Source organism: Narcine bancroftii, chromosome 3 (assembly GCF_036971445.1).
Source record: "Narcine bancroftii isolate sNarBan1 chromosome 3, sNarBan1.hap1, whole genome shotgun sequence".
NCBI lineage: Eukaryota > Metazoa > Chordata > Chondrichthyes > Torpediniformes > Narcinidae > Narcine > Narcine bancroftii.
The window spans coordinates 329,158,785-329,177,597 of NC_091471.1; the positions used below are offsets into that span (position 1 = coordinate 329,158,785).

Consider the following 18,813-nt stretch of genomic DNA (forward strand, 5'->3'; position numbering starts at 1 on the left):
GCTGGACCCCCTCCCATCGGTGTTGTTTTTGTCTTGTGCATCGCACATGCGCGAATCCTCGCGCATGTGCAGTTGCGCACTTTTGTTTGGCTCCGTGAGCCATCTTTGTAGTCCTGAGTTCAGGGTTTCCACTGACCTCAGGGAGCGGGCTTCTCTCTCCACGGCGGGCCTCCTCCTACCGGTAAGGCCACCTTCCTCTTCCGACGTCCTTCCTTCTTCTTTTCTTCCCTTTGTTTTTGGTTTTTCTTTCTTTGCTGCCATTTTCTCCAGACTTTCATTTTCAATTTGTTATGGTTTCTGTGTTAGTGACTTTGTTTTTTCTCTACCTTTTTTTAACTTTTCTGGAGAGGGCTGGAATTCCCCTACCGGCCACTACTCCATCACATGACTCCTCCCCTCTTTCCATCTTATTGATATCTTTCCTGTAGTTCAGTGACCAAAACTGCACACAATTCTCCAAATTTGGCCCCACCAATGTCTTGTACAACTTTACCATTACATTCCAACTCCTGGACTCAATACTTTGATTTCTGAAGGCCAATGTGCCAAAAGTTCTCTTTACGACCCTGTCTACCTGTGATGCCACTTTCAGGGAATTACGTCTCTGTATTCCCAGATCCCTCTGCAAGCTTTGAAAACCTTCTTGCGCCGGCACCCAAGGTGTCTTCGGGTGCCTAGTTTGTGTTAAATCATAATGGTGTTGAGACTGATATTCATTAAGTAAAAAGCAGAGGGTGGAGGTAACATGTGAGAGGGAGATGGGCTTCAGCACAAGGAGGGTTTGTGGACAAGGTGGGCCTGTCTCGGTGTTGAAGTAGCTCTCCTACCCCCTCCCCCCGGCCGAAGCCCCCAGGATGGTCAGAGGGGGGAGCAGGAGGGCCAGGCCAGGATTCGGTTGGAGGAGCAGGCCCCACCTGGTTTCCACAGTGAACTTGTTGGGCTTGTTGGTGATCCCACCATCCAGGCCGGGTCCGTGGGCCCGAACCCTGCCAGCGTCACACCCTTCTGTCACCGGCACCTTGAACGGGCTCTTGGGGACTGGGGCCTCGTCGTAAGCCACGTCTATTGAATGTACCCCTGGACGGGAAAGAAACAGGGGTTAGAAACATACATAAGAGCAAAGTTGGCCATTCGCCCCATCGAGCCTGCTCCGCCATTCAATCTGATCTGATGACAGGCTCATCTCCACAGACCTGCTTTTCCCCCCATATTCCTCAATTCCCCAATGGTGTAAAAATCTACCCAACATTGTCTTAAATATATTTATTGAGGTCATCTCCACTGCTTCAATGGACAGTGAATTCCACCGCAAATCCTCATCCATCCCCAACCATCACTCTGTCTCGCTCCACTGACCTACACCCAGACCATATCCCTCCATACCTTTGAGGGATGTACGGATTTGGACCCCTAGGTCCCTCTGTTCCTCCACACTGTTAAGTAACTGTATAACATGTGCAAGTACATAACTTCATCTTGACTTCCTAGACCCAATATTTTGGTTTCTGAAGGCCAACATGGCAAAAGTTCTCTTTACGGCTCGATCTAGCTGTTATGCGAGGGATAATCCAACCCTGGGGAGAATGGCCCCCACCCCGCCTCCCGTCCTGCCTCAGTGATGCTCACCTTCCTCGAATGGAGTGTACTCCACTTTGTAGGTGCCATCTCCCTGGTCTCGGATGACAGCGTCCGTGTGAGACCCCGAGGGATTGGTGATACGGGTCTGGATGTGTTTCCCTCCGGTGCTGGTCAGCTGACGGGCATCCACCTCAAACTCCGTCGTGGCTTCCCGGAACACTCCTGGGGAGAGGGTGGAGGGAAGATGCAGGGTCAATCTTATGCGCCACCGAGGACCCACTCCTGCCCAGCCTCTCACACGGAGGGGACTCTTGCAAGAGGGCGGCCTGATAGTCAGCTCCAAAGAGAGGAGGGAGAAGGAAATGGGGGGGGGGGGAACAGAGGATGAGGGAGAAAAGAGAGATGGGAGAGGAGGAGAGGGGAGAGGTGGGAGAGGGGGTAGAGGGCGGAGAGAGGGAGAGGGTTAGAGAGGGGGGAGAGAGGAGGGAGAGGAGGTAGGAGAGGGAGGAAAGAGAGAGGAGGGGGAAAGGGGGAGAGGAGGGGGAGGGGGAAGGGGGAGAGGGAAGGGAGAGGGGGAGAGGAGGGAGGGAGAGAGGGGAGGAGGGAGGAGAGAAATGGGAGAAAGAAAGATGGAGAGAGATAAAGGTGGGAGGGAAAGGAAAGAGGGCGAGGGAGAGAGATTAGAGAGGAAGGAGGGAGTTATCCCTGCAGTGAGGGGAGGGTATACCAGAGAGGGGAGGTGAGACAGAGAGGCACCTGAGCAGCGGGACAGAAGCAACGTGAAGACTCACCCACTCCCTCCACTCCGGGCCCGTACACCTGTACGCTGGAAGTGTCGACGGCCGGCTCCACCTGAAGCTTGGCGGGGAAGTCAGGCACGGCCTGCCCTCCGTACTTGATGGTAATGGTGTAGGTACCGGGGTAGAGGGGGATGTAGGTGATCGTGTAGGTTCCATCCCCGTTGTCCTCCACACGCACCTCGGCTGGGGCACCTGTCTCTGAGATGATCTCGATGGTCAGCTCCGCTGTGCCTGCCCGGCTGCAGTCCACCAGGAAGTGGCCCGACTCACCCGCTCTGGCCTTCTCCAGGCCCGGCCCCGAGGCCTTGACCTTGGTCGGGTCGAATGCGCCCTGCACCTTGGCCTTGTATGGCGAGCCAGGGATGTGGGCGCCGGCGAAGAGGATGTTGATGGAGTAGTCGCCCGGCTGCGTCGGGAGGTAGGACACGGAGCAGGTGCTGTCGCCGTTGTCCAGGCACTCGATCTTGGCCTCGCATGGCCCCTCCACCGTCAGGCCCAGGCCCCCTGCCCCGGCACCCGTGGTGTCAATGGTGAAGGGCGCTGGTGATCCCACTACACCTCCCCTCAGCCCCGGTCCATGAGCCTTGACCTGGGGTGGGGGGGGGGGGTGGGGAAGAGGAGATAGAGGCAACAAGTCAGACTCATGAGACATAGAACAGGCCCTTCAGCCCTCAATGTTGTGCCGTTCAACCATAGAACATTACAGCACAAAAACAGGCCCCTTCGGCCCTTCTAGTCTGTGCCAAACTATTACTCTTCCTCGTCCCTCTGACCTGCACCCAGTCCGTACCCCTCCCATCCACGGACCTGTCCAAATTCTTCTTAAATGTTAAAATTGAGCCCCTCAGCTCATTCCACACTCCACTGCTCTCTGTGTGAAGAGGTTCCCCTAAATTTTCCCATTTCACCCTTAACGTGTACCCTCTGGTTTGCATCTCACCGACCCTCAGTCCCCCTCATAAGAGCAAAGTTGGCCATTCGCCCCATTGAGCCTGCTCCGCCATTCAATCTGATCTGATGACAGGCTCATCTCCACAGACCTGCTTTTTCTCCCATATTCCTCAATTCCCCAATGGTGTAAAAATCTACCCAACATTGTCAACATTGTCCCCCTCATAATTTTAACCAGCTCAATCAAATCTCCCCTCGTTCTTTTACGCTCCAGGGAATAAGGTCCCGAACCTATTTAACCTTTCTCTGTAACTCAATTCATAAAGTCTGGGCATCATCTAGAAAATTTTCTCTGCACTCTTTCTATCTTATTGATATCCTTCCTGTAGTTCAGTGACCAAAACTGCACACAATTCAAATTTGGCCCCACCAATGTCCCATCACGTCCCAACTCCTGGACTCAATACAATGATTTCTGAAGGCCAATGTACCAAAAGTTCTCTTTACGACCATGTCCACCTGTGACACCACTTTCAGGGAATTATGTCTCTGTATTCCCAGATCCCTCTTTTCCCGACCCATATATACCCACCAAAAACCTGCCCCATAACCTTTTATTTTTATTTCATCCTGTCTAAGAGTCTCTTAAATGCTCCAGCTTCCACCACCACCCTCTGGTGAGGCATTCCACGTCCCCACTACTCTCTGTGTAAAAAAACACCCCTAAACTTCCCTCCCTCTGGTCAGGGTTGTCAGAAGCTTGGATGGGAGAGTGGCCAGAACAAGGATCAGGTCAGGCGGATTGGGAGCTTGGATGGGTTGGGCAGCCAGGATGAGGATCCACTCGGGGCATCAGGAGCTCAGATGGGAGGGCGGCCTGGGTGAGGATCCCGTCAGGGGCATCGGGAGCTCGGATAGGACGGCTAGGACAAGGATCCAGACAGGATGTCGGGAGCTCGGATGGGCAGACAACCAGGGCCCAAATGCAGGGTGGTCGACTTTTACACGGGTAACACTGAAATCACCCAATATTTGGGCCAAAAGGTGGGGGGGGGTGGGTGTGAGGTCAACTATTACACAGGATTGACCATCATACGAATCCATTCACCAAATGGATTGGATTTGGAATTCCTGCTCAGAAAGGGAAGTGGAGGGCTGAGGGCAAGGCCGGGTAGCATCAGAGGAGCAAGGGTAGGAGCGCAGCCTCAGAGCGAGGGGTGCGACCAGGATCCTCCCCCCCACCTGAGTTCCCCGACACTCACCTTAGATGGGTTGGAGGGAGCCACCCCCTCGATGGGAAAGGGACTGCCGGGCACAGGGACCCCGTCGTAGCTGACATCCACTTGGTATGGACCCTCGGCCTGGGGGATGAACTTGACGATGCTGTTGTCGGCACTGAGGCCGGGCTCCACCTTACAGGGCACTGCCTTGTTGTTGGGTCCTAGGATCTTGGCTGCCACTTTGCCCTGGCCCCCAGCGCCCTTCGACTTCACTGTGAACTCCTGGTCCGTGCCGACTTCTACCTCTGCCAAGCAAGAATGTCAGGCATGGCCGGTCACACTCTCCCACTCCGTGCCCCCACACCCCCACTCTCGCCCACCTCCTGCCCCTCTCCAAGAGACAACCAGCAACGTGACCCTGGTCTAACAACATCAATGCAACATTTGGAGAGGTACTCAAGGCTTTGTGAAGGGAAAGTTGTTCCTTTCGGTCTAATTGAGGTTTTTTGAGGAGGTCACAAAAGAAATTGGGCGGTAGATGTGGTCGACAAGAATTTTAGCAAGGGATTTGACAAGGTCCCCACGAGAGACTAGTTCAGAAAGTCATGAGGGATTAGAGGAACCTTGGCCTGGTTGCCTGTAGAAAGCAGGGAGCAGTAGTGGATGGGAAGTATTCTGGCTGGAGGTCGGTGACTAGTGGAGGTTCCACAGGATCTGTTCTGGGACCCCCCTGCTCTTTGTGATTTATTTATAAATGACCTGAATGAAGAGGTGGAAAGATAGGTCAGTCAGTTTGTGGATGACATGAAGGTTGGAGGAGTTGTGGATGGAGCTGAGGGTTGTCGAAGGTTACAAGAGGATGCGGAGTCGGGGGGAGAAGTGGCAGATGGAGTTCAATCCAGATCAGTGTGAGGTGATGTATTTTGGAAGGACAAACCAGAAGGCTGAATACAGGATCAAGAGGTCATGTTGCAACTCTACAAATCTCTGGTGAGACCCCACTGGGAGGATTGTGTTCAGTTCTGGCCACCTCATTACAGGAAGGATGTGGAAGCTGTGGAGAGGGGGCCAAAGGAGATTTGCCAAGATGTTGCCTGGATTGGGGAAACAAGTCTCATGAGGCAAGGTTAGCAGAGTTTTGGAGCGGAGAAGGATGAGAGGAGTCTTGATAAAGGTCAACAAGATTCTGAGAGGCGTAGAGAGGGGAGTGGCCAACACCTGTTTCCCAGACACCAGATGATGTCTGTACAAAGTGAAGGGAGGGTTTTTTTTTAATATACACATACACACAGAGTTGTGGGGGCCTAGAATGCCTTGCCAGGGGGTGGCAGGGGAGGCTGAAACATTTAAGAGCCTTTTAGGCAGGCCCACAGATGGAAGAAAAATACTGGGTCACGGGGCAGTATTTTTTTTGGTGGGCTGGCACAACATCGAGGGCTGAAGGGCCTGCCTGTACATTCGATGGCATCAATATCTCTGGTTCCTGCTGGCCTGCACCCCGTTCTCCCTCCATTCCCTGTCCTCCAGCTCTCCACCCCCTTCCTTCTCCATTCACAGAGCCGCCCCACCTTCTCATTTGCCCTCCCTCCCTTATAACCTCCTGCCCGTGGGACTGCGGTCCTTCCCCCACCCCCCCACCATTTTGATTGGGTGTCTGCTGACATTTTGCTCGTCCCTTGACGGGTTCAAGCCCGAATCGTCAGTGACATATCTTTATCTTTGCCATCTAAAGGAAGTTGTTTGATCTGCTGAGTCTCTCCAGTGTCGTGTTTTGATTCTGACCCTCCTGTCTACACCAGCCTTGGCCCATCAATGCCCCGCTCCGCTGCTCCCGACTCACTGTCACTCAGTCCGTCGATCTTGATCTTGCTGAGGTCGACGGAAGGGGCAACAGGCACGCTGAAGGGGCTCTTTGGAACGTGGTCTCCCCCATAGGTGACGGCGATGCCCAGGTTACCCTAAAAGAACGAGAGGTGCAGAGAGTCAGCGTGAGGTCGGAGTGGACGCGAGAGAGGGGAGGGGTGGAACCTAGCTGCTCGGACCCTCCTGCAGGAGGTGTGGACATTGTCGACGGTGGAGGGAGAGGGACGGTGCCATCGGTGAGCAGCAGTGATCATCAAGGATCCCCACTCCCTCCTCTGCTCACACACGCTCTGCTCTCACTGCCGCCATCAGGAAAGACGCCTCAAGACTCGCACCACCAGGTTCAGGGACAGCTCCCACCATCAGACTCCTCAACGACAAACTCAATCAGGGTCTGGTTTAAGGACGATCTGTAATTTCTGCACATCTCTGTGGAGACCTTGCCAGACTTTCTAATGTTGTTCCCAACCCCCTGAGGAAGTAGAGGCTCTCTTCACTATGCCATGGGCATGTTGGGTCAAGGAAAGATCCTCTAAGACCGTGACTCCCAAGAACTTACATTTGCTCCCCCTCCGCTCCCCCTGTGATCACAGGATCATGCACCTCTGGCTTTCCCTTCCTGAAGTCGGCAATCAGCTCTTGGAAGTGTGAGAGGGTTCAGTTTCCTAGTTAGAACCGGTCAAGAGTGAAAGGCCATTCCTATCCCGGGACACTGAACGGGGATGCAAGTGTGAAAGGGGCTACAGTCAGAGAAAGAGGAGCAGGACGGGACCCCCCCCTCCCCACACTGAGTCCCCGTGGACTCACCTCCAGCAGAATCCTGTCGGCCTGAGCTCCAGACATGGATCAGGAAATTCTTCAGGGGTACTCTCTCGTCCCAGTCCCAGGCAGCTGCGTCGAGGGACTCCCTCTGGGCTATGGGAGGTGGGCTCGAGAAGGGGGTAGGGATGCGAGAGGGTACTGAGGGGGCTTCCTGACCGTGCCAGAGGGAGTTGGGTCTGGAGTTCGGGCCACCGATGGTTCGGACCGGACTCTGCGGGAGCATTAATGGTGAATCCAGGCCACTCGCTGACAGGTTCCCGTCCCAGTGTGGAGATGTGTGGCTGTTCCTTCTGACCAGGACACCTGCTCCCCCTCCCAGACCCGGACCCTCACCCTGCTCTGGGGAGGGGAGGGGAGGGGGAGCTGCGGGCCCTTACCTGCTGGACGGGTGTGTACTTGACAGTGTAGCTGTCGTCGTGGTTGTCGATAACCTCCATGTCCCGCACGGCGTCTGCCTTGGTGGGCCCAGAGAACTGGGCGTTGGGCTTGGCCTTGCCGGCTCCTTTCGTGTGGACGGTGAAGTGGGTGGGCTTACCCATCTCCACACCTGAGGCGGTGGGGGGGGGGGGGGGAGAGCATGTCAGTGAGAGGGACAGAGAAGGGGTAGCCCGGAGGCCGGCCAGCCACCCGAAGGGGCAGGGACTGCAGATTGGAAATGCTCGGTCAGGAGGCTGATCTGTCCCACTTCCTACGCGCAGCGCCCACAATCTGTATTCACACACAGACCCGCACCACACACAAGGCTTATTTCGCACTCTCTTCCCTGTCCCGCGCTCTTAGCTTCCCGCCTCGCACAGTGCCCCCCTGTTCTGTGATCACCACACGCTCTCCACACATCACCGCCCACCTTCCACATGCCCGGGGCTGCTCCCCTACCTGTCCCCCTCTCCCTCTGGATCGGCTGGATCTGCCCAGGGTGGCTCCCCTCTCCCTCTGTGCCGGCCGGATCTCCCCCGGTGGGGGGGCTCTCCTCTCCCTGCACACCGGCTGGATATCTCGGTAGGCTCTCCTCTCTCTCTGCGCCAGCCAGTTACCAGTCCTGGTATAGCTTTGTCGGAGCCCCCAGCTCCCTGACCCAGGACAACAATCCCTGACCTCTCCACTGACTAACCCCTTCACTCACCCTCCCCCAAACCTACTCCCCCCACAGGGGGGATGCAAGAAGAAGGGGCGTACCGGAACGGCTGAGTCCAGGACCATCGAGTTTCACCTTGCTGGCGTCATGGGACGGTTCCACCTTGACGCGGAGTGGGCTCATCGGTATGGCCTGGGGGAGGCAGGAGGCGGTTAGAATCACAGATATTTGGGAGCGGTGGGGGGGGGAGGGGGCCATGATAGGATATCGACCCAGACGCTGGGAAGGGTCTTCAATTTCAGACTGGGGGGGTCGGGGATGGAGCTTCGATCCCAGATCGGGAGAGTTCAGGGGAGCTCTATCCCACACCAGGAAGGGTCGGTTGGGGCTTCAATTCCAGACCGGGAGAGGTCGGGGGGCTTTGATCCCAGACACGGAGGGAGGGGTTGGGGAGCTTCGATCCCAGACACGGAGGGATCGGAGGGGGCTTAGATCCCAGACCTGGAGGTGGTTGGGGGGGGTCTTCGATCCCAGACCCTGGAACAGTCCAGGTGTGGAGGACTCAGACCCAGAATGTGATCATCTCGCCCCCCTCAACTCCTCTCCCCAGCAGGCTATTCAGCCCTTCTCCCATCCCACCGAGGCCCTGTTTCCGTTTTCCTTTCCCCTCAGACCATGTGGGGGTCCGTTTCTACACCGTGGTGGAAGCAGGGCACCTCCCGTTGGCCAGCTCCCTCTCATGGAGGAAGGGGATCTTGCATGCGGTGTCTGACCTGGTCAGCGAAGAGCACCATGATGGTGTAGTGTCCCGCGCCGGGAGGCGTGTACTTGACAGTGAAGGTGTCGTTGTCATTACGGATGATGTCGAAGTCGATGTCTGCCTCGGCGGGACCCACCACGCCAGGCGCACACTTGATCCCAATGCTAACGTCACCTGTTCAAGATTCAGGTTCACGGTCAACCGATTGTACCTGTCCAACCCGTCAAAACAGCATTCTCCAGTCCTCAGTGTAAAACACACAGAGTCGGGCAGAGAAGAGGTAGATGGAGATCAATCCAGATCAGTGTGAGGTGATGCATTTTGGAAGGAAAAACCAGATGGGTTAATGGTCAGATACTGAACTGTGTGGTGGAACAGAGGGACCTTGGGGTCCAAATCCATGCATCCCTCAAGGTCACCGCGCAGGAAAATAGGATCGTTATGGGATGCTGGTTTTCATTAGTCGGAGCGATTGAGTTCAAGAGTTGAGAGGGCATGTTGCAACTCTACAAATCTCTAGTGAGACCCCACTGGGAGAATTGTGTTCAGTTCTGGTCACCTTATTACAGGAAGGATGTGGAAGCTCTGGAGAGGGGGCAGAGGAGATTGACCAGGATGTTGCCTGGATTGGGAAACAAATCTCAGGAGGCAAGGTTAGCAGAGCTGAGACTTTTCTCTCTGGTGTAGAAGGATGAGAGGAGACTTCACAGAGGTTGACAAGATTCTGAGAGGCAGAGACAAGGTGGACAGCCACCACCTGTTTCCCAGAGACGAGAGGATGTCTATACAAGGTGAAGGGAAGGAAGTTTTTATTTTACACACAGAGAGTTGTGGGGGCCTGGAATGCCTCGCCAGGGGGTGGTGATGAAGGCTGGAACATTTAAGACATTCAGACCCACGGATGGAAGAAAAATAGAGGGTTACAGGGCAGGGAGGGGTTCGGCACTCTTTTTTAGAAAGGACATATGAGTCAGCACAAGATCGTGGGCCGAAGGGCCTGGTTGTGCTGTATGTCTAAAATCTAAAACAATCTTAAATTTAAAATGCTGGCATTCATTTCAAGAGAAATCGAATCCAAGAGCAGGGATGTGATGTTGAGGCTTTTAAAGCCCTGGTGAGACCTCGTGTGGAGCATTGTGAGAAGTTTTGGCCTCCTCGCTAACGTTGGAGAGGGTTCGGAGGAGTTTCACTCTGGGAATGTAAGGGTTATCATACAAGGAGTGTTTGATGGCTCTTGGCCTGAACCCATTGGAATTGAGGAGAATGGGGAGGGGGTCTCATTGAAACATTTTGAAAGGCGTGGACAGAGTAGATGTAGAAAAGTTATTTCCCCCGCGGTGAGAGTCTGGGACAACTTCAGGATTGAAGGGCGTCCACTTAGAATGGGGACACAGAGGGATTTCTGCAGCCAGAGAGCCGGGAATCTGTGGCAGTTATAGAAGCTGGACCATGGGTGCAGAGATTCTTGAGCAGCCAGGACATCGAAGGGAGAAGGCCGGGCAGTGGGGCTGATATATCAGCTTGTGATTGAATAGCCAATTTCTGCTCCCATGTCTCATGGAAATTGTTCCAACATGTCTGGTCTCTCCTGACAGGTGGGGGAAATGATCTTGTAAATCCTCATGGGACCCTCCTCTGCGATGCCCCATTACCTTGCCCGGCTTCGGCGCAGTCCACGGTGAAGTAAGTGGGCTCGAATGCCTTCAGGCCTGTCTTGGCCACGCCAGGCCCATAGACCTTGACCTTCTGAGGGTGACTGCCCGCTCCAACGTTGACCTAGGGTCGGAAGAGAGGCAGGGTTCAGCGGCCAGGCGTGGAGAGCCACGCAGGTGTGATCGAACTCCCTCCCCCCTCCCCCCCCACTGACCACAGGTTCAAACCGCCTGCCCGTGAGGCCACGCGATCAGCCCTTAGCACCAGTGTCTCGAGGCTGGTACGCAATGGGTCCTCACGGGTCATGTAGACTGGCCCTGCATCAAAAAGGCCCTTCACGTTGGGCCTCTTGCTTCCCTTTTTGCTACCCCATGAGCTCCTGACCACAGGAGCATTCTGGAATGCCATTTAGCCCATCAAGCTCTGCTCCACCATTCAATGGCTGATCTGATGATCATCTTCACCCTTTTCCCCATATCCCTTAATTCCCCTATGATATAAAAATCTATCCAACCTCGTCTTAACTATATTTACTGAGGTTGCTTCAATGGGCAGTGAATTCCACCGATTCCCCACCCTCTGGGAAAAGCAGATTCTCCTCATCTCTGTCCTAAATCTCCTCCCCTCGATCTTGAGGTGATGTCCCCTCGTTCTGGTCTCCCCCACCAATGGAAACAATTTAGCCACCTCTATTTAATCCACGCCTTTCATCATTTTATATGTTTCTATCAGATCCCCTCTCATTTTTCTAAATTCCAGTGAGTCAAGTCCCAGACGACTCAATCTTTCTTCGTGGGCCAACCCCCTCATCCCTGGAATCAACCTGGTGAACCTCCTCTGCACCACCTCCAAAGCCAATATGTCCTTCCTTAAGTCAGGAGGCCAGAACTGCACGTGGTTCTCCACATGCAGTTTCACCAGGACCTTGTACAGTTACAGCAAAACCTCTTGGCTCTTAAACTCAATCCCTCTGGCAATGAAACCTGCAAACCAACTTTTTGCAAATCATGCACCAGCTCTCCCACATCCTCCTGCACGGCAGCAGGTTGCAATCACTTACGGTTCAAATAATAATCCGATCTTCCATTCTTTCTTCCATCGTGAATCAACTCACGTTTACCAACATTGTTCTCCATCTTCCAACCCTTGCCCACTCACTGAACCTATCTCTATCCCTCTGTGGACACTCCATGTCCTCTGCACAATTTGCTTTTCCATTCAATGTAGTGTCATCAGGAAATGTGGATACATGAGCCCTCTTCCAGTTGTGGGCCTAGCCCCAACTCTCCCACAGCACACCGCTTACCACCCAGAAAAACACCCCTGTACCCCAACTCTGCTTTCTGTTGGTTAACCAATCCTCGATCCATGTTAAGACTTCACCCCCAACTCTATACATCCTTACCTTCTGCTTGAGACCTTTATCGAATGCCTTCTGGAAATCCAGCATCCATCTGTGCGGTTCCTTCAGCTGCCGATTACCCCCCCCCCACCTCGCTGGCCCACTGTTACGGATCGTCTCCTCTGCTTCTCCTTCTCAGACTGGGGAGGGGGGGTAGTCCCCCCAGTATCTGGTGCCCTGGGACGGCCGCTGCCGATCACAAGCACTGCTATTCTGGGCACAGAGCCCACGGGATTTTTAAAGAAGACCATCATCCGCTCCTTTAACAGGCTGGTTAAAGCCCATGCACGAATGCGAGCCTTGCTGTCCTTTCCCCCCATACATCACCAAAGACACTTGTCCGGCCTCGATTCTCTTGGAACCTGTTGAACTCATTCTGGACATAGCAGTGGCGCAGGACTCACCCGGAAGGGGCTGTCGGGGATATTGACCCCTCCCCATGACACCAACACTGTGTGCTTGATGGGCTGCTTTGGGGTATAGGAACAGGAGTAGACGCCATCCTTCTCCCGCACACGAATGTCAATCGGCACCCCTTCCGCGTCCTGGGGAGAGACAGAGAGTTAGAGGTCAGGTATGGACCTGAAGGGTGGGTGGAGTGGGGAGGAACGCAGTTCGAAAGTTGTCACCAGAATCAGAATTTATTGTTACCTCCATACAAGGCAGTGAGGTACTGGCCAGAATGCTCCCCACGGTCCACCTCTAGGCGTTTATGAGAGTCTTCGCTGGTGGCTATATTTTGTGAGCTGCCTGAGAAGATTCGGTAGGCCACTGAAAATTCTCAAAAACTTGTCAAAGTGGACTGCAGGGAGCATTCCAACTGGTTGCATCCCTGCCTGGTATGGAGGTGTCAACTCTCAAGTCAAGAATAAACTCCAAAGAGTTGTTGACTCGGCCTGCGACATCGCAAGTACCAGACTTCACCCCATCGAGGACATCGACATGAAGCGGCATCTTAAAAGAGGAGCCTCTTTCCTCAAAGACCCCAGGCCATCACTCTGCTACCATCGGGAAAAAGGTTCAGGAGCTGATCACTCAGCAGCATAAGGACGGCTTCTTCCCCTCTGCTATCAGATTCTTGAACAGACAGTGAACCCCCAAACCCTGCCTTACTTTTCATGCACTGCTTTTTTTCCAGTAACCTTGTAAGATGGATATAATATGAATGTTTACCCTGTGATGCTGCTGCAACCAACCCAATTTCATGACTTGTTCGTTACAATAAATTCTGAATCTCCTCAAGCTCCTCACAAAGTATTGCTTCTTTTCACTTATTCAGTCTAACCTCAATCAGTGGGAAATTCCTGTTTTGAGATCCTGCCAACCATGCCAAATGTTTGAAAGCCAACTAGACTGGAGTGTACAGATGTTTAATCACTTTGCAAAGCATGAGAACTCCAGTACAGCAAGAGGCACTCCCACAAGCAGCTAGTCTCACCACAAGAGAGACACCTCGTGGCTTGCAAATCATGCCTTCCTCTATCGTCAAGGACCCCACCACCCAGGTCATCACTCTGCTACCATCGAGCCTGAGCCCTCCCTCAAGGTGTGAGCATGGAATGGGGAATTATCGGAATGTTAACAATGCTGGCTGGGGGAGCGGGTCCAGAACAACCGCAGTATCTGAGAAAAGACGTGCTGGTGTTGGAGATTCTGGAATGATACCAGGAATTAAAGGGTTAGCATATGAGGAATGATTGGACTGTACTCGTTGGGGATTCGAGGGACTTCATTGAGGCAATTCGAAAGCCTAAAGGCCTGGACAGAGTGGATGTGGCAAAGGGTTTTCCCCCACACTGGGGGAGTCCAGGACAAGAGGACCCAACTTCAGGGTCAGTGTAGAACAGAGACGCGGAGGAACGTCTTCAGCCGGAGGGTCGTGGAACTTGTGGCTGCAGGTGGCAGTGGAAGTAAAGTCGTTGGGTGGATTTAAGACAGAGGGAAGCCAGGAATTGGGAGGATGGATTAGAATGGGCCAGCTTCATGTGATCTTGTGATCAAAAGGTGTTAATTGAATATAAGGGGAGAGGTTCGAATTGATATTGCCTGTGTGAAATGAGGCAGAGGGAAAAGGGAGAGAGACAGAGGTAGGAAGTGAGTTGGGGTGGGGTTTAATGGAAACCTGAGAAGTCGACGTTGGTGCTGTTTCTCCGATTTACGGGTGATCTCAGTCCGACCTTGCACAAGACCGCCGGCAGACACGTCGGCCAGGGAACGGGACGGAGAATTGAAATGGGCGGCCACCTCACATGATCATCGATAGAGACGTCAAACAACAATGGTCCCAGCACCGATCCCTGAGGTGCTCGGCAAAATGATCTCCCGGTCTCCCCGACGTAGAGGAGCACCAGACGACATCCCCTCTCCCCCACCACGAAGTGTTGTTTCATCAGAAGGAGCTGTTTGGGGCCCCGGAATCACAGCGAGGGGGGGGTGGGTAGTGGGCACAAGAGGAGTGTCTCCTGCAGTCACTGGTGGAGGTGGGGTTTAGGTGCCAAGGGGAGCGAGGAGCGGACGAGGGAGTCCCTGGGGAAGGTGGAGAGGGGAAAAGATACCTCTGGTATGGGAATACTGTTATCATTCTGACACATTCCTGATCCTTGAGTAGGTGGCCGGGCCGTAGTTGGAGACAGAAGGAGGTCGGGCCTTTCAGGTAAGGGAGGGAGGAGGAGACAGAAAGACACGTGAGGCAGGAGGGGAAGGGCGCTGCTGAAGAGGGGGCGGGGGAAGGCGAGGGTCTCCTTACCTGGCCGTACACCTTCAGCTGGCTCTTCCCCCCGTTCTTTGCGTCAACGGTGAACTCGGCGGGCTTACCGATAACGTTGCCCGAGCTCTCCAATCCCGGCCCAAAGGCACGCACCTGCAGGGGAGAGAGGCGGAGAAATGCTCGGCAAGAGTCCCCGGGGCAATCACTGGCCCGCCCACTCATCCTTCACCCCCCCCCATCAGGGTAATCATCGAGATCTCACGGAGGGAGGGGGTTTGTCCCAAAAACAGTAGCCTCCCCTCCATCCAGAATTAGAGTGGGGCCCAACAGAGGTTGTCTCCAGGGTCGGGGGGGCAAAGGTCACTAACCAAGGTCAACGGGCTCTTAACAAAAGCAGTTTAGCGTTGTTTGTCGTCTACATCAATGATCTTTGGGGACAGGAGAAATCAGAGGATTGGAAGGTAGCTCACGTTGTTCCAATGTTTAAAAAAGGCTCCAAAAATCCCTGGAAATTATAGGCCGGAAAGCCTGACTTCAGTAGTAGGTAAATTATTGGAAGGTGTTCTAAGAGATCAGATGTACAATTATTTGGATAGCCAGAAACTGATTAGGGATTGTCAACATGGCTTTGTGCATGGTAGGTTGTGTTTAACGAATCTTGTTGAGGTTTTTGAGGAGGTTACCAGGAAAGGTGATGTGGATGTTGTCTACATGGACTTTAGTTAGGCCTTTGACAAGGTCCTGCATGGGAGGTTAGTCAGGAAGGTTATGCTGCTCAGTATTCATAGTGAAGTAGTGAACTGGATTCGACCATGATTGGGTGGGAGAAACCAGAGAGTAGTGGTGGACGATTGCTTTTCAGACTGGAGACCTGTGACTGGGGGAATACCTCAGGGATCGGTGCTGGGACCATTGTTGTTTGACGTCTCTATCGATGATCATGTGAGAAATTGGATCAGCAAGTTTGCAGGTGACACTAAGATTGACAGTGTTGTGGACAGCGAGGAAGGTTTTCAAAGCTTGAAGAGGGATCTGGACCAGCTGGTAAAAATGGGCTGGAAAATGGCCGATGGAATTTAATGCAGACCAATGTGAGGTGTTGCATTTTGGAAGGACAAACCAAGAAAGGACGTACATGGTGAACGGTCGGGCAATGAGGAGTGCAGTAGAACAGAGGGATATGGGAATACAGAGACATAATTCCCTGAAAGTGGCGTCACAGGTGGGAAGGGTCGTAAAGAGAACTTTTGGCACATTGGCCTTTATAAATCAAAGTATTGAGTCCAGGGGTCAGGATGTTATGGTCAAGTTATATAAGTCATTGGTGAGGCCAAATTTGGAGAATTGTGTGCAGTTTTGGTCACTGAACTACAGGAAAGATATCAATAAGATAGAAAGAGGGCGGAGAAGATTTACTAGGATGTTGCCCAGACTTCAGGAACTGAGTTACAGGGAAAGGTTAAACAGGTTAGGACTTTATTCCCTGGAGCATAGAAGAATGAGGGGAGATTTGATCGAGGTGTTTAAAATTATGAGGGGGATCGACAGAGTAAATGTAGGGGTCGGCTTTTCCCACTGAGGGTCAGTGAGATACAAACCAAAGGACACGGGTTAAGGGTGAAAAGGGAAAAGTTTAAGGGGAACCTCTTCACACAGAGAGCAGTAGGGGTGTGGAATAAGCTGAGGTGGGGAATGCAGGCTCAATTTTAACAGTGAAGTAGAATTTGGACAAGTCCGTGAAAGGGAGAGGTATGGACTGGGTGCAGGTCAGTGGGACAAGGCAGAATAATAGTTTTGGGCTGTCGTTTGTTTACGGTTCTATGAACAGGGGGCAGGTTTGTGGGTCAAATGAAAGTGAAGTGGAAGGTGGGCCACCCACTCCGAGGTCCACGGGGTCATCCGCTGTTGGGACTGGAGGAGCAACACTTCCCTCCACCCCACCCCCCCACCTCCACCATTTGCTCACCTTGTCGGGCTTGAAGTTTGGAGGGGCGGATTGGATGTCAGCCATGAAGGGGCTGTACTTGATGTCCTCATTGTTGCAGAGGACGTGGACAGCGTACTCGCCGGGTTCCAGGGGCCAGTAGCGGACATCACAGGACCCGTCGCCCTTATCATCACACTCGATCTTGGCCTGTGATGGACCTTCCACGGAGAACCCTGCAAGGGGGGGGGGCCACACGGGGAGAGGGTCAACAGGAAACTCGTCCAGATTTATTGTCAGAGTGCGTACACGACATCACATGCAACCCTGAGATTCCTTTCCCTGCAGGTACGACAGAATTATCACGAGTCCCCTTCATTGATCGTTCACACCCTGCTTGCACGGTAAAGATGAGAGAGCGGGGAATGGAGAGTCAGAGGCGATCGAGGGGGACACAAGGGTAGTCGAGGGATCCAGGGCGGCGGGATCGAGGGATGTGGGGAATGGCAGAGGGAAGCAGAAGGCCGTGGGGGTCAGAGGGAAAAATCGAGGGACGGGGGGTGGGAGGTCGAGGGGTCGGAGAAGAACGAGAGGGATTACAGGGAAACTGAGGTACAGGGAAAGGTCGAGGGTGAGGTTGAAGGGATCGGTGGGGAATGAGGTGGATTGAGGATGAGGTGGATAAAGTGGCGGGGGTAGGGGGAAGCAAGGGTCGAGGGGCAGGTCAAAGGGAACCACCCTCCCTGTCCCTTTCCCCAGCATCCGCAACACCCCCCACCCGAGACACTCACCCAATGTGCCCACATCTGTGCCAATAGCCTCCACTACGAAGTCAGCTGACTGGCCTGCCACTCCACCTTCCAGGCCTGGGCCCCATGCTCGCACCTTCTGGGGGCCCGCCTCAGTCCCCACCTTCACCTCAAAGGGGCTACAGGGAGGGGGGGGGAGAAAAGGGGGCTGTTAGGCTGGGTGGTCTTTGTCACACACGAGGGGGAGGGAAAGAGGGAGGGGAAGAGAGAGGGGGGGAGGGGAGGGGGAGATGGGGAGAATGGGGGAGAGTGGGGAAGGGGGAATGGAGGGAGAGGGGCAGGGAGGGATAAGAGAGGATGGATGGGAGGGAGGCACTCACCTGCGAGGGATGTGCTGGCCGCCCCAGGTGATGGCCACGTTGTACGTCCCCGCCGTGTTGGGGTAGTACTGGCAGTCGTAGACTCCTTCCCCCAAATCCTTCTGCCTCACCAACTCCTCCAGGCCCTCTGCGGAGATGAGCAGGACCTGCTGAAACGCTGGCCGCCTTTTCCCACCCCCCCACCCCACCCAGAATTCATGGCCGCCCCCAGCTCCCCAGACGCACCCCCGTCCTGCGTGGCAACTGAGGGGGACGGAGGTCGCAGTGTCCTGGGCCGGTGAACCCCATGTGGGATGCAGAGAGCACATTCCGTGGACCGGTGGGGGGAGAATTCAGGGGGGAGGGAGGGGCAACCGGGAGGGCTTCGTGTGTGGAGCGTCCGCAGGGAGATATAGATAGGTTAAGTGAATGGGGAAGGTTGTTCCAGATTCCAGCATCTACAATCTTCTGTTGGCCAAATGGTGCAGAGGATATGGAGAGTCTTGGGGGGTGGGGGGGGAGATATAGATAGGTTCAGTGAATGGGCAAGGGTCCGGCAGATGGAGAACAACGTGGGTAAATGTGAGGTGATCCACTTTGGAAGGAAGAATGGAAGATTGGATTATTATTTGACTGGTAAGTGACTTCAGCCTGCTGCCGTGCAGAAGGATGTGGGAGAGCTGGTGCACGAATCGCAAAAGGAATTGAATTTGGGAGCCGGGAGGTCCTGCTGCAACTGTACAAAGTCCTGGTGAAGCCAGATCTGGAGAACCACATGCAGTTCTGGTCTCCTGACTTGAGGAAGGATGTTCTGGCTTGAGAGTTGGTGCAGAGGAGGTTCACCAGGTTGATTCCAGGGATGAGGGGGTTGGTCTATGAGGAGAATCTGGGACTGCACTCGTTGGAATTTAGAAGAATGAGGGGATCTGATAGAAACGTATAAAATGGTGAAAGGTGTGGATCAGATAGAGGTGGGTAAGTTGTTCCCATTGGTGGGGGAGACCAGAATG

At 53.9% G+C, this 18,813-nt stretch overlaps 1 protein-coding gene across 1 annotated transcript in view; it reads right to left on the bottom strand.

Annotated features, from left to right (window-relative positions):
• Positions 1 to 18,813, bottom strand: part of flna (filamin A, alpha (actin binding protein 280)) — a 98,377-nt gene that overhangs the window by 55,645 nt on the left and 23,919 nt on the right. The window contains 14 exon segments of the mRNA XM_069923273.1: positions 915 to 1,077; positions 1,627 to 1,800; positions 2,370 to 2,967; positions 4,532 to 4,794; positions 6,330 to 6,447; positions 7,552 to 7,721; positions 8,351 to 8,441; positions 9,023 to 9,183; positions 10,662 to 10,785; positions 12,469 to 12,609; positions 14,811 to 14,924; positions 16,738 to 16,931; positions 17,487 to 17,623; positions 17,825 to 17,951. Coding sequence (XP_069779374.1) covers positions 915 to 1,077; positions 1,627 to 1,800; positions 2,370 to 2,967; positions 4,532 to 4,794; positions 6,330 to 6,447; positions 7,552 to 7,721; positions 8,351 to 8,441; positions 9,023 to 9,183; positions 10,662 to 10,785; positions 12,469 to 12,609; positions 14,811 to 14,924; positions 16,738 to 16,931; positions 17,487 to 17,623; positions 17,825 to 17,951 — 2,575 coding nt within the window.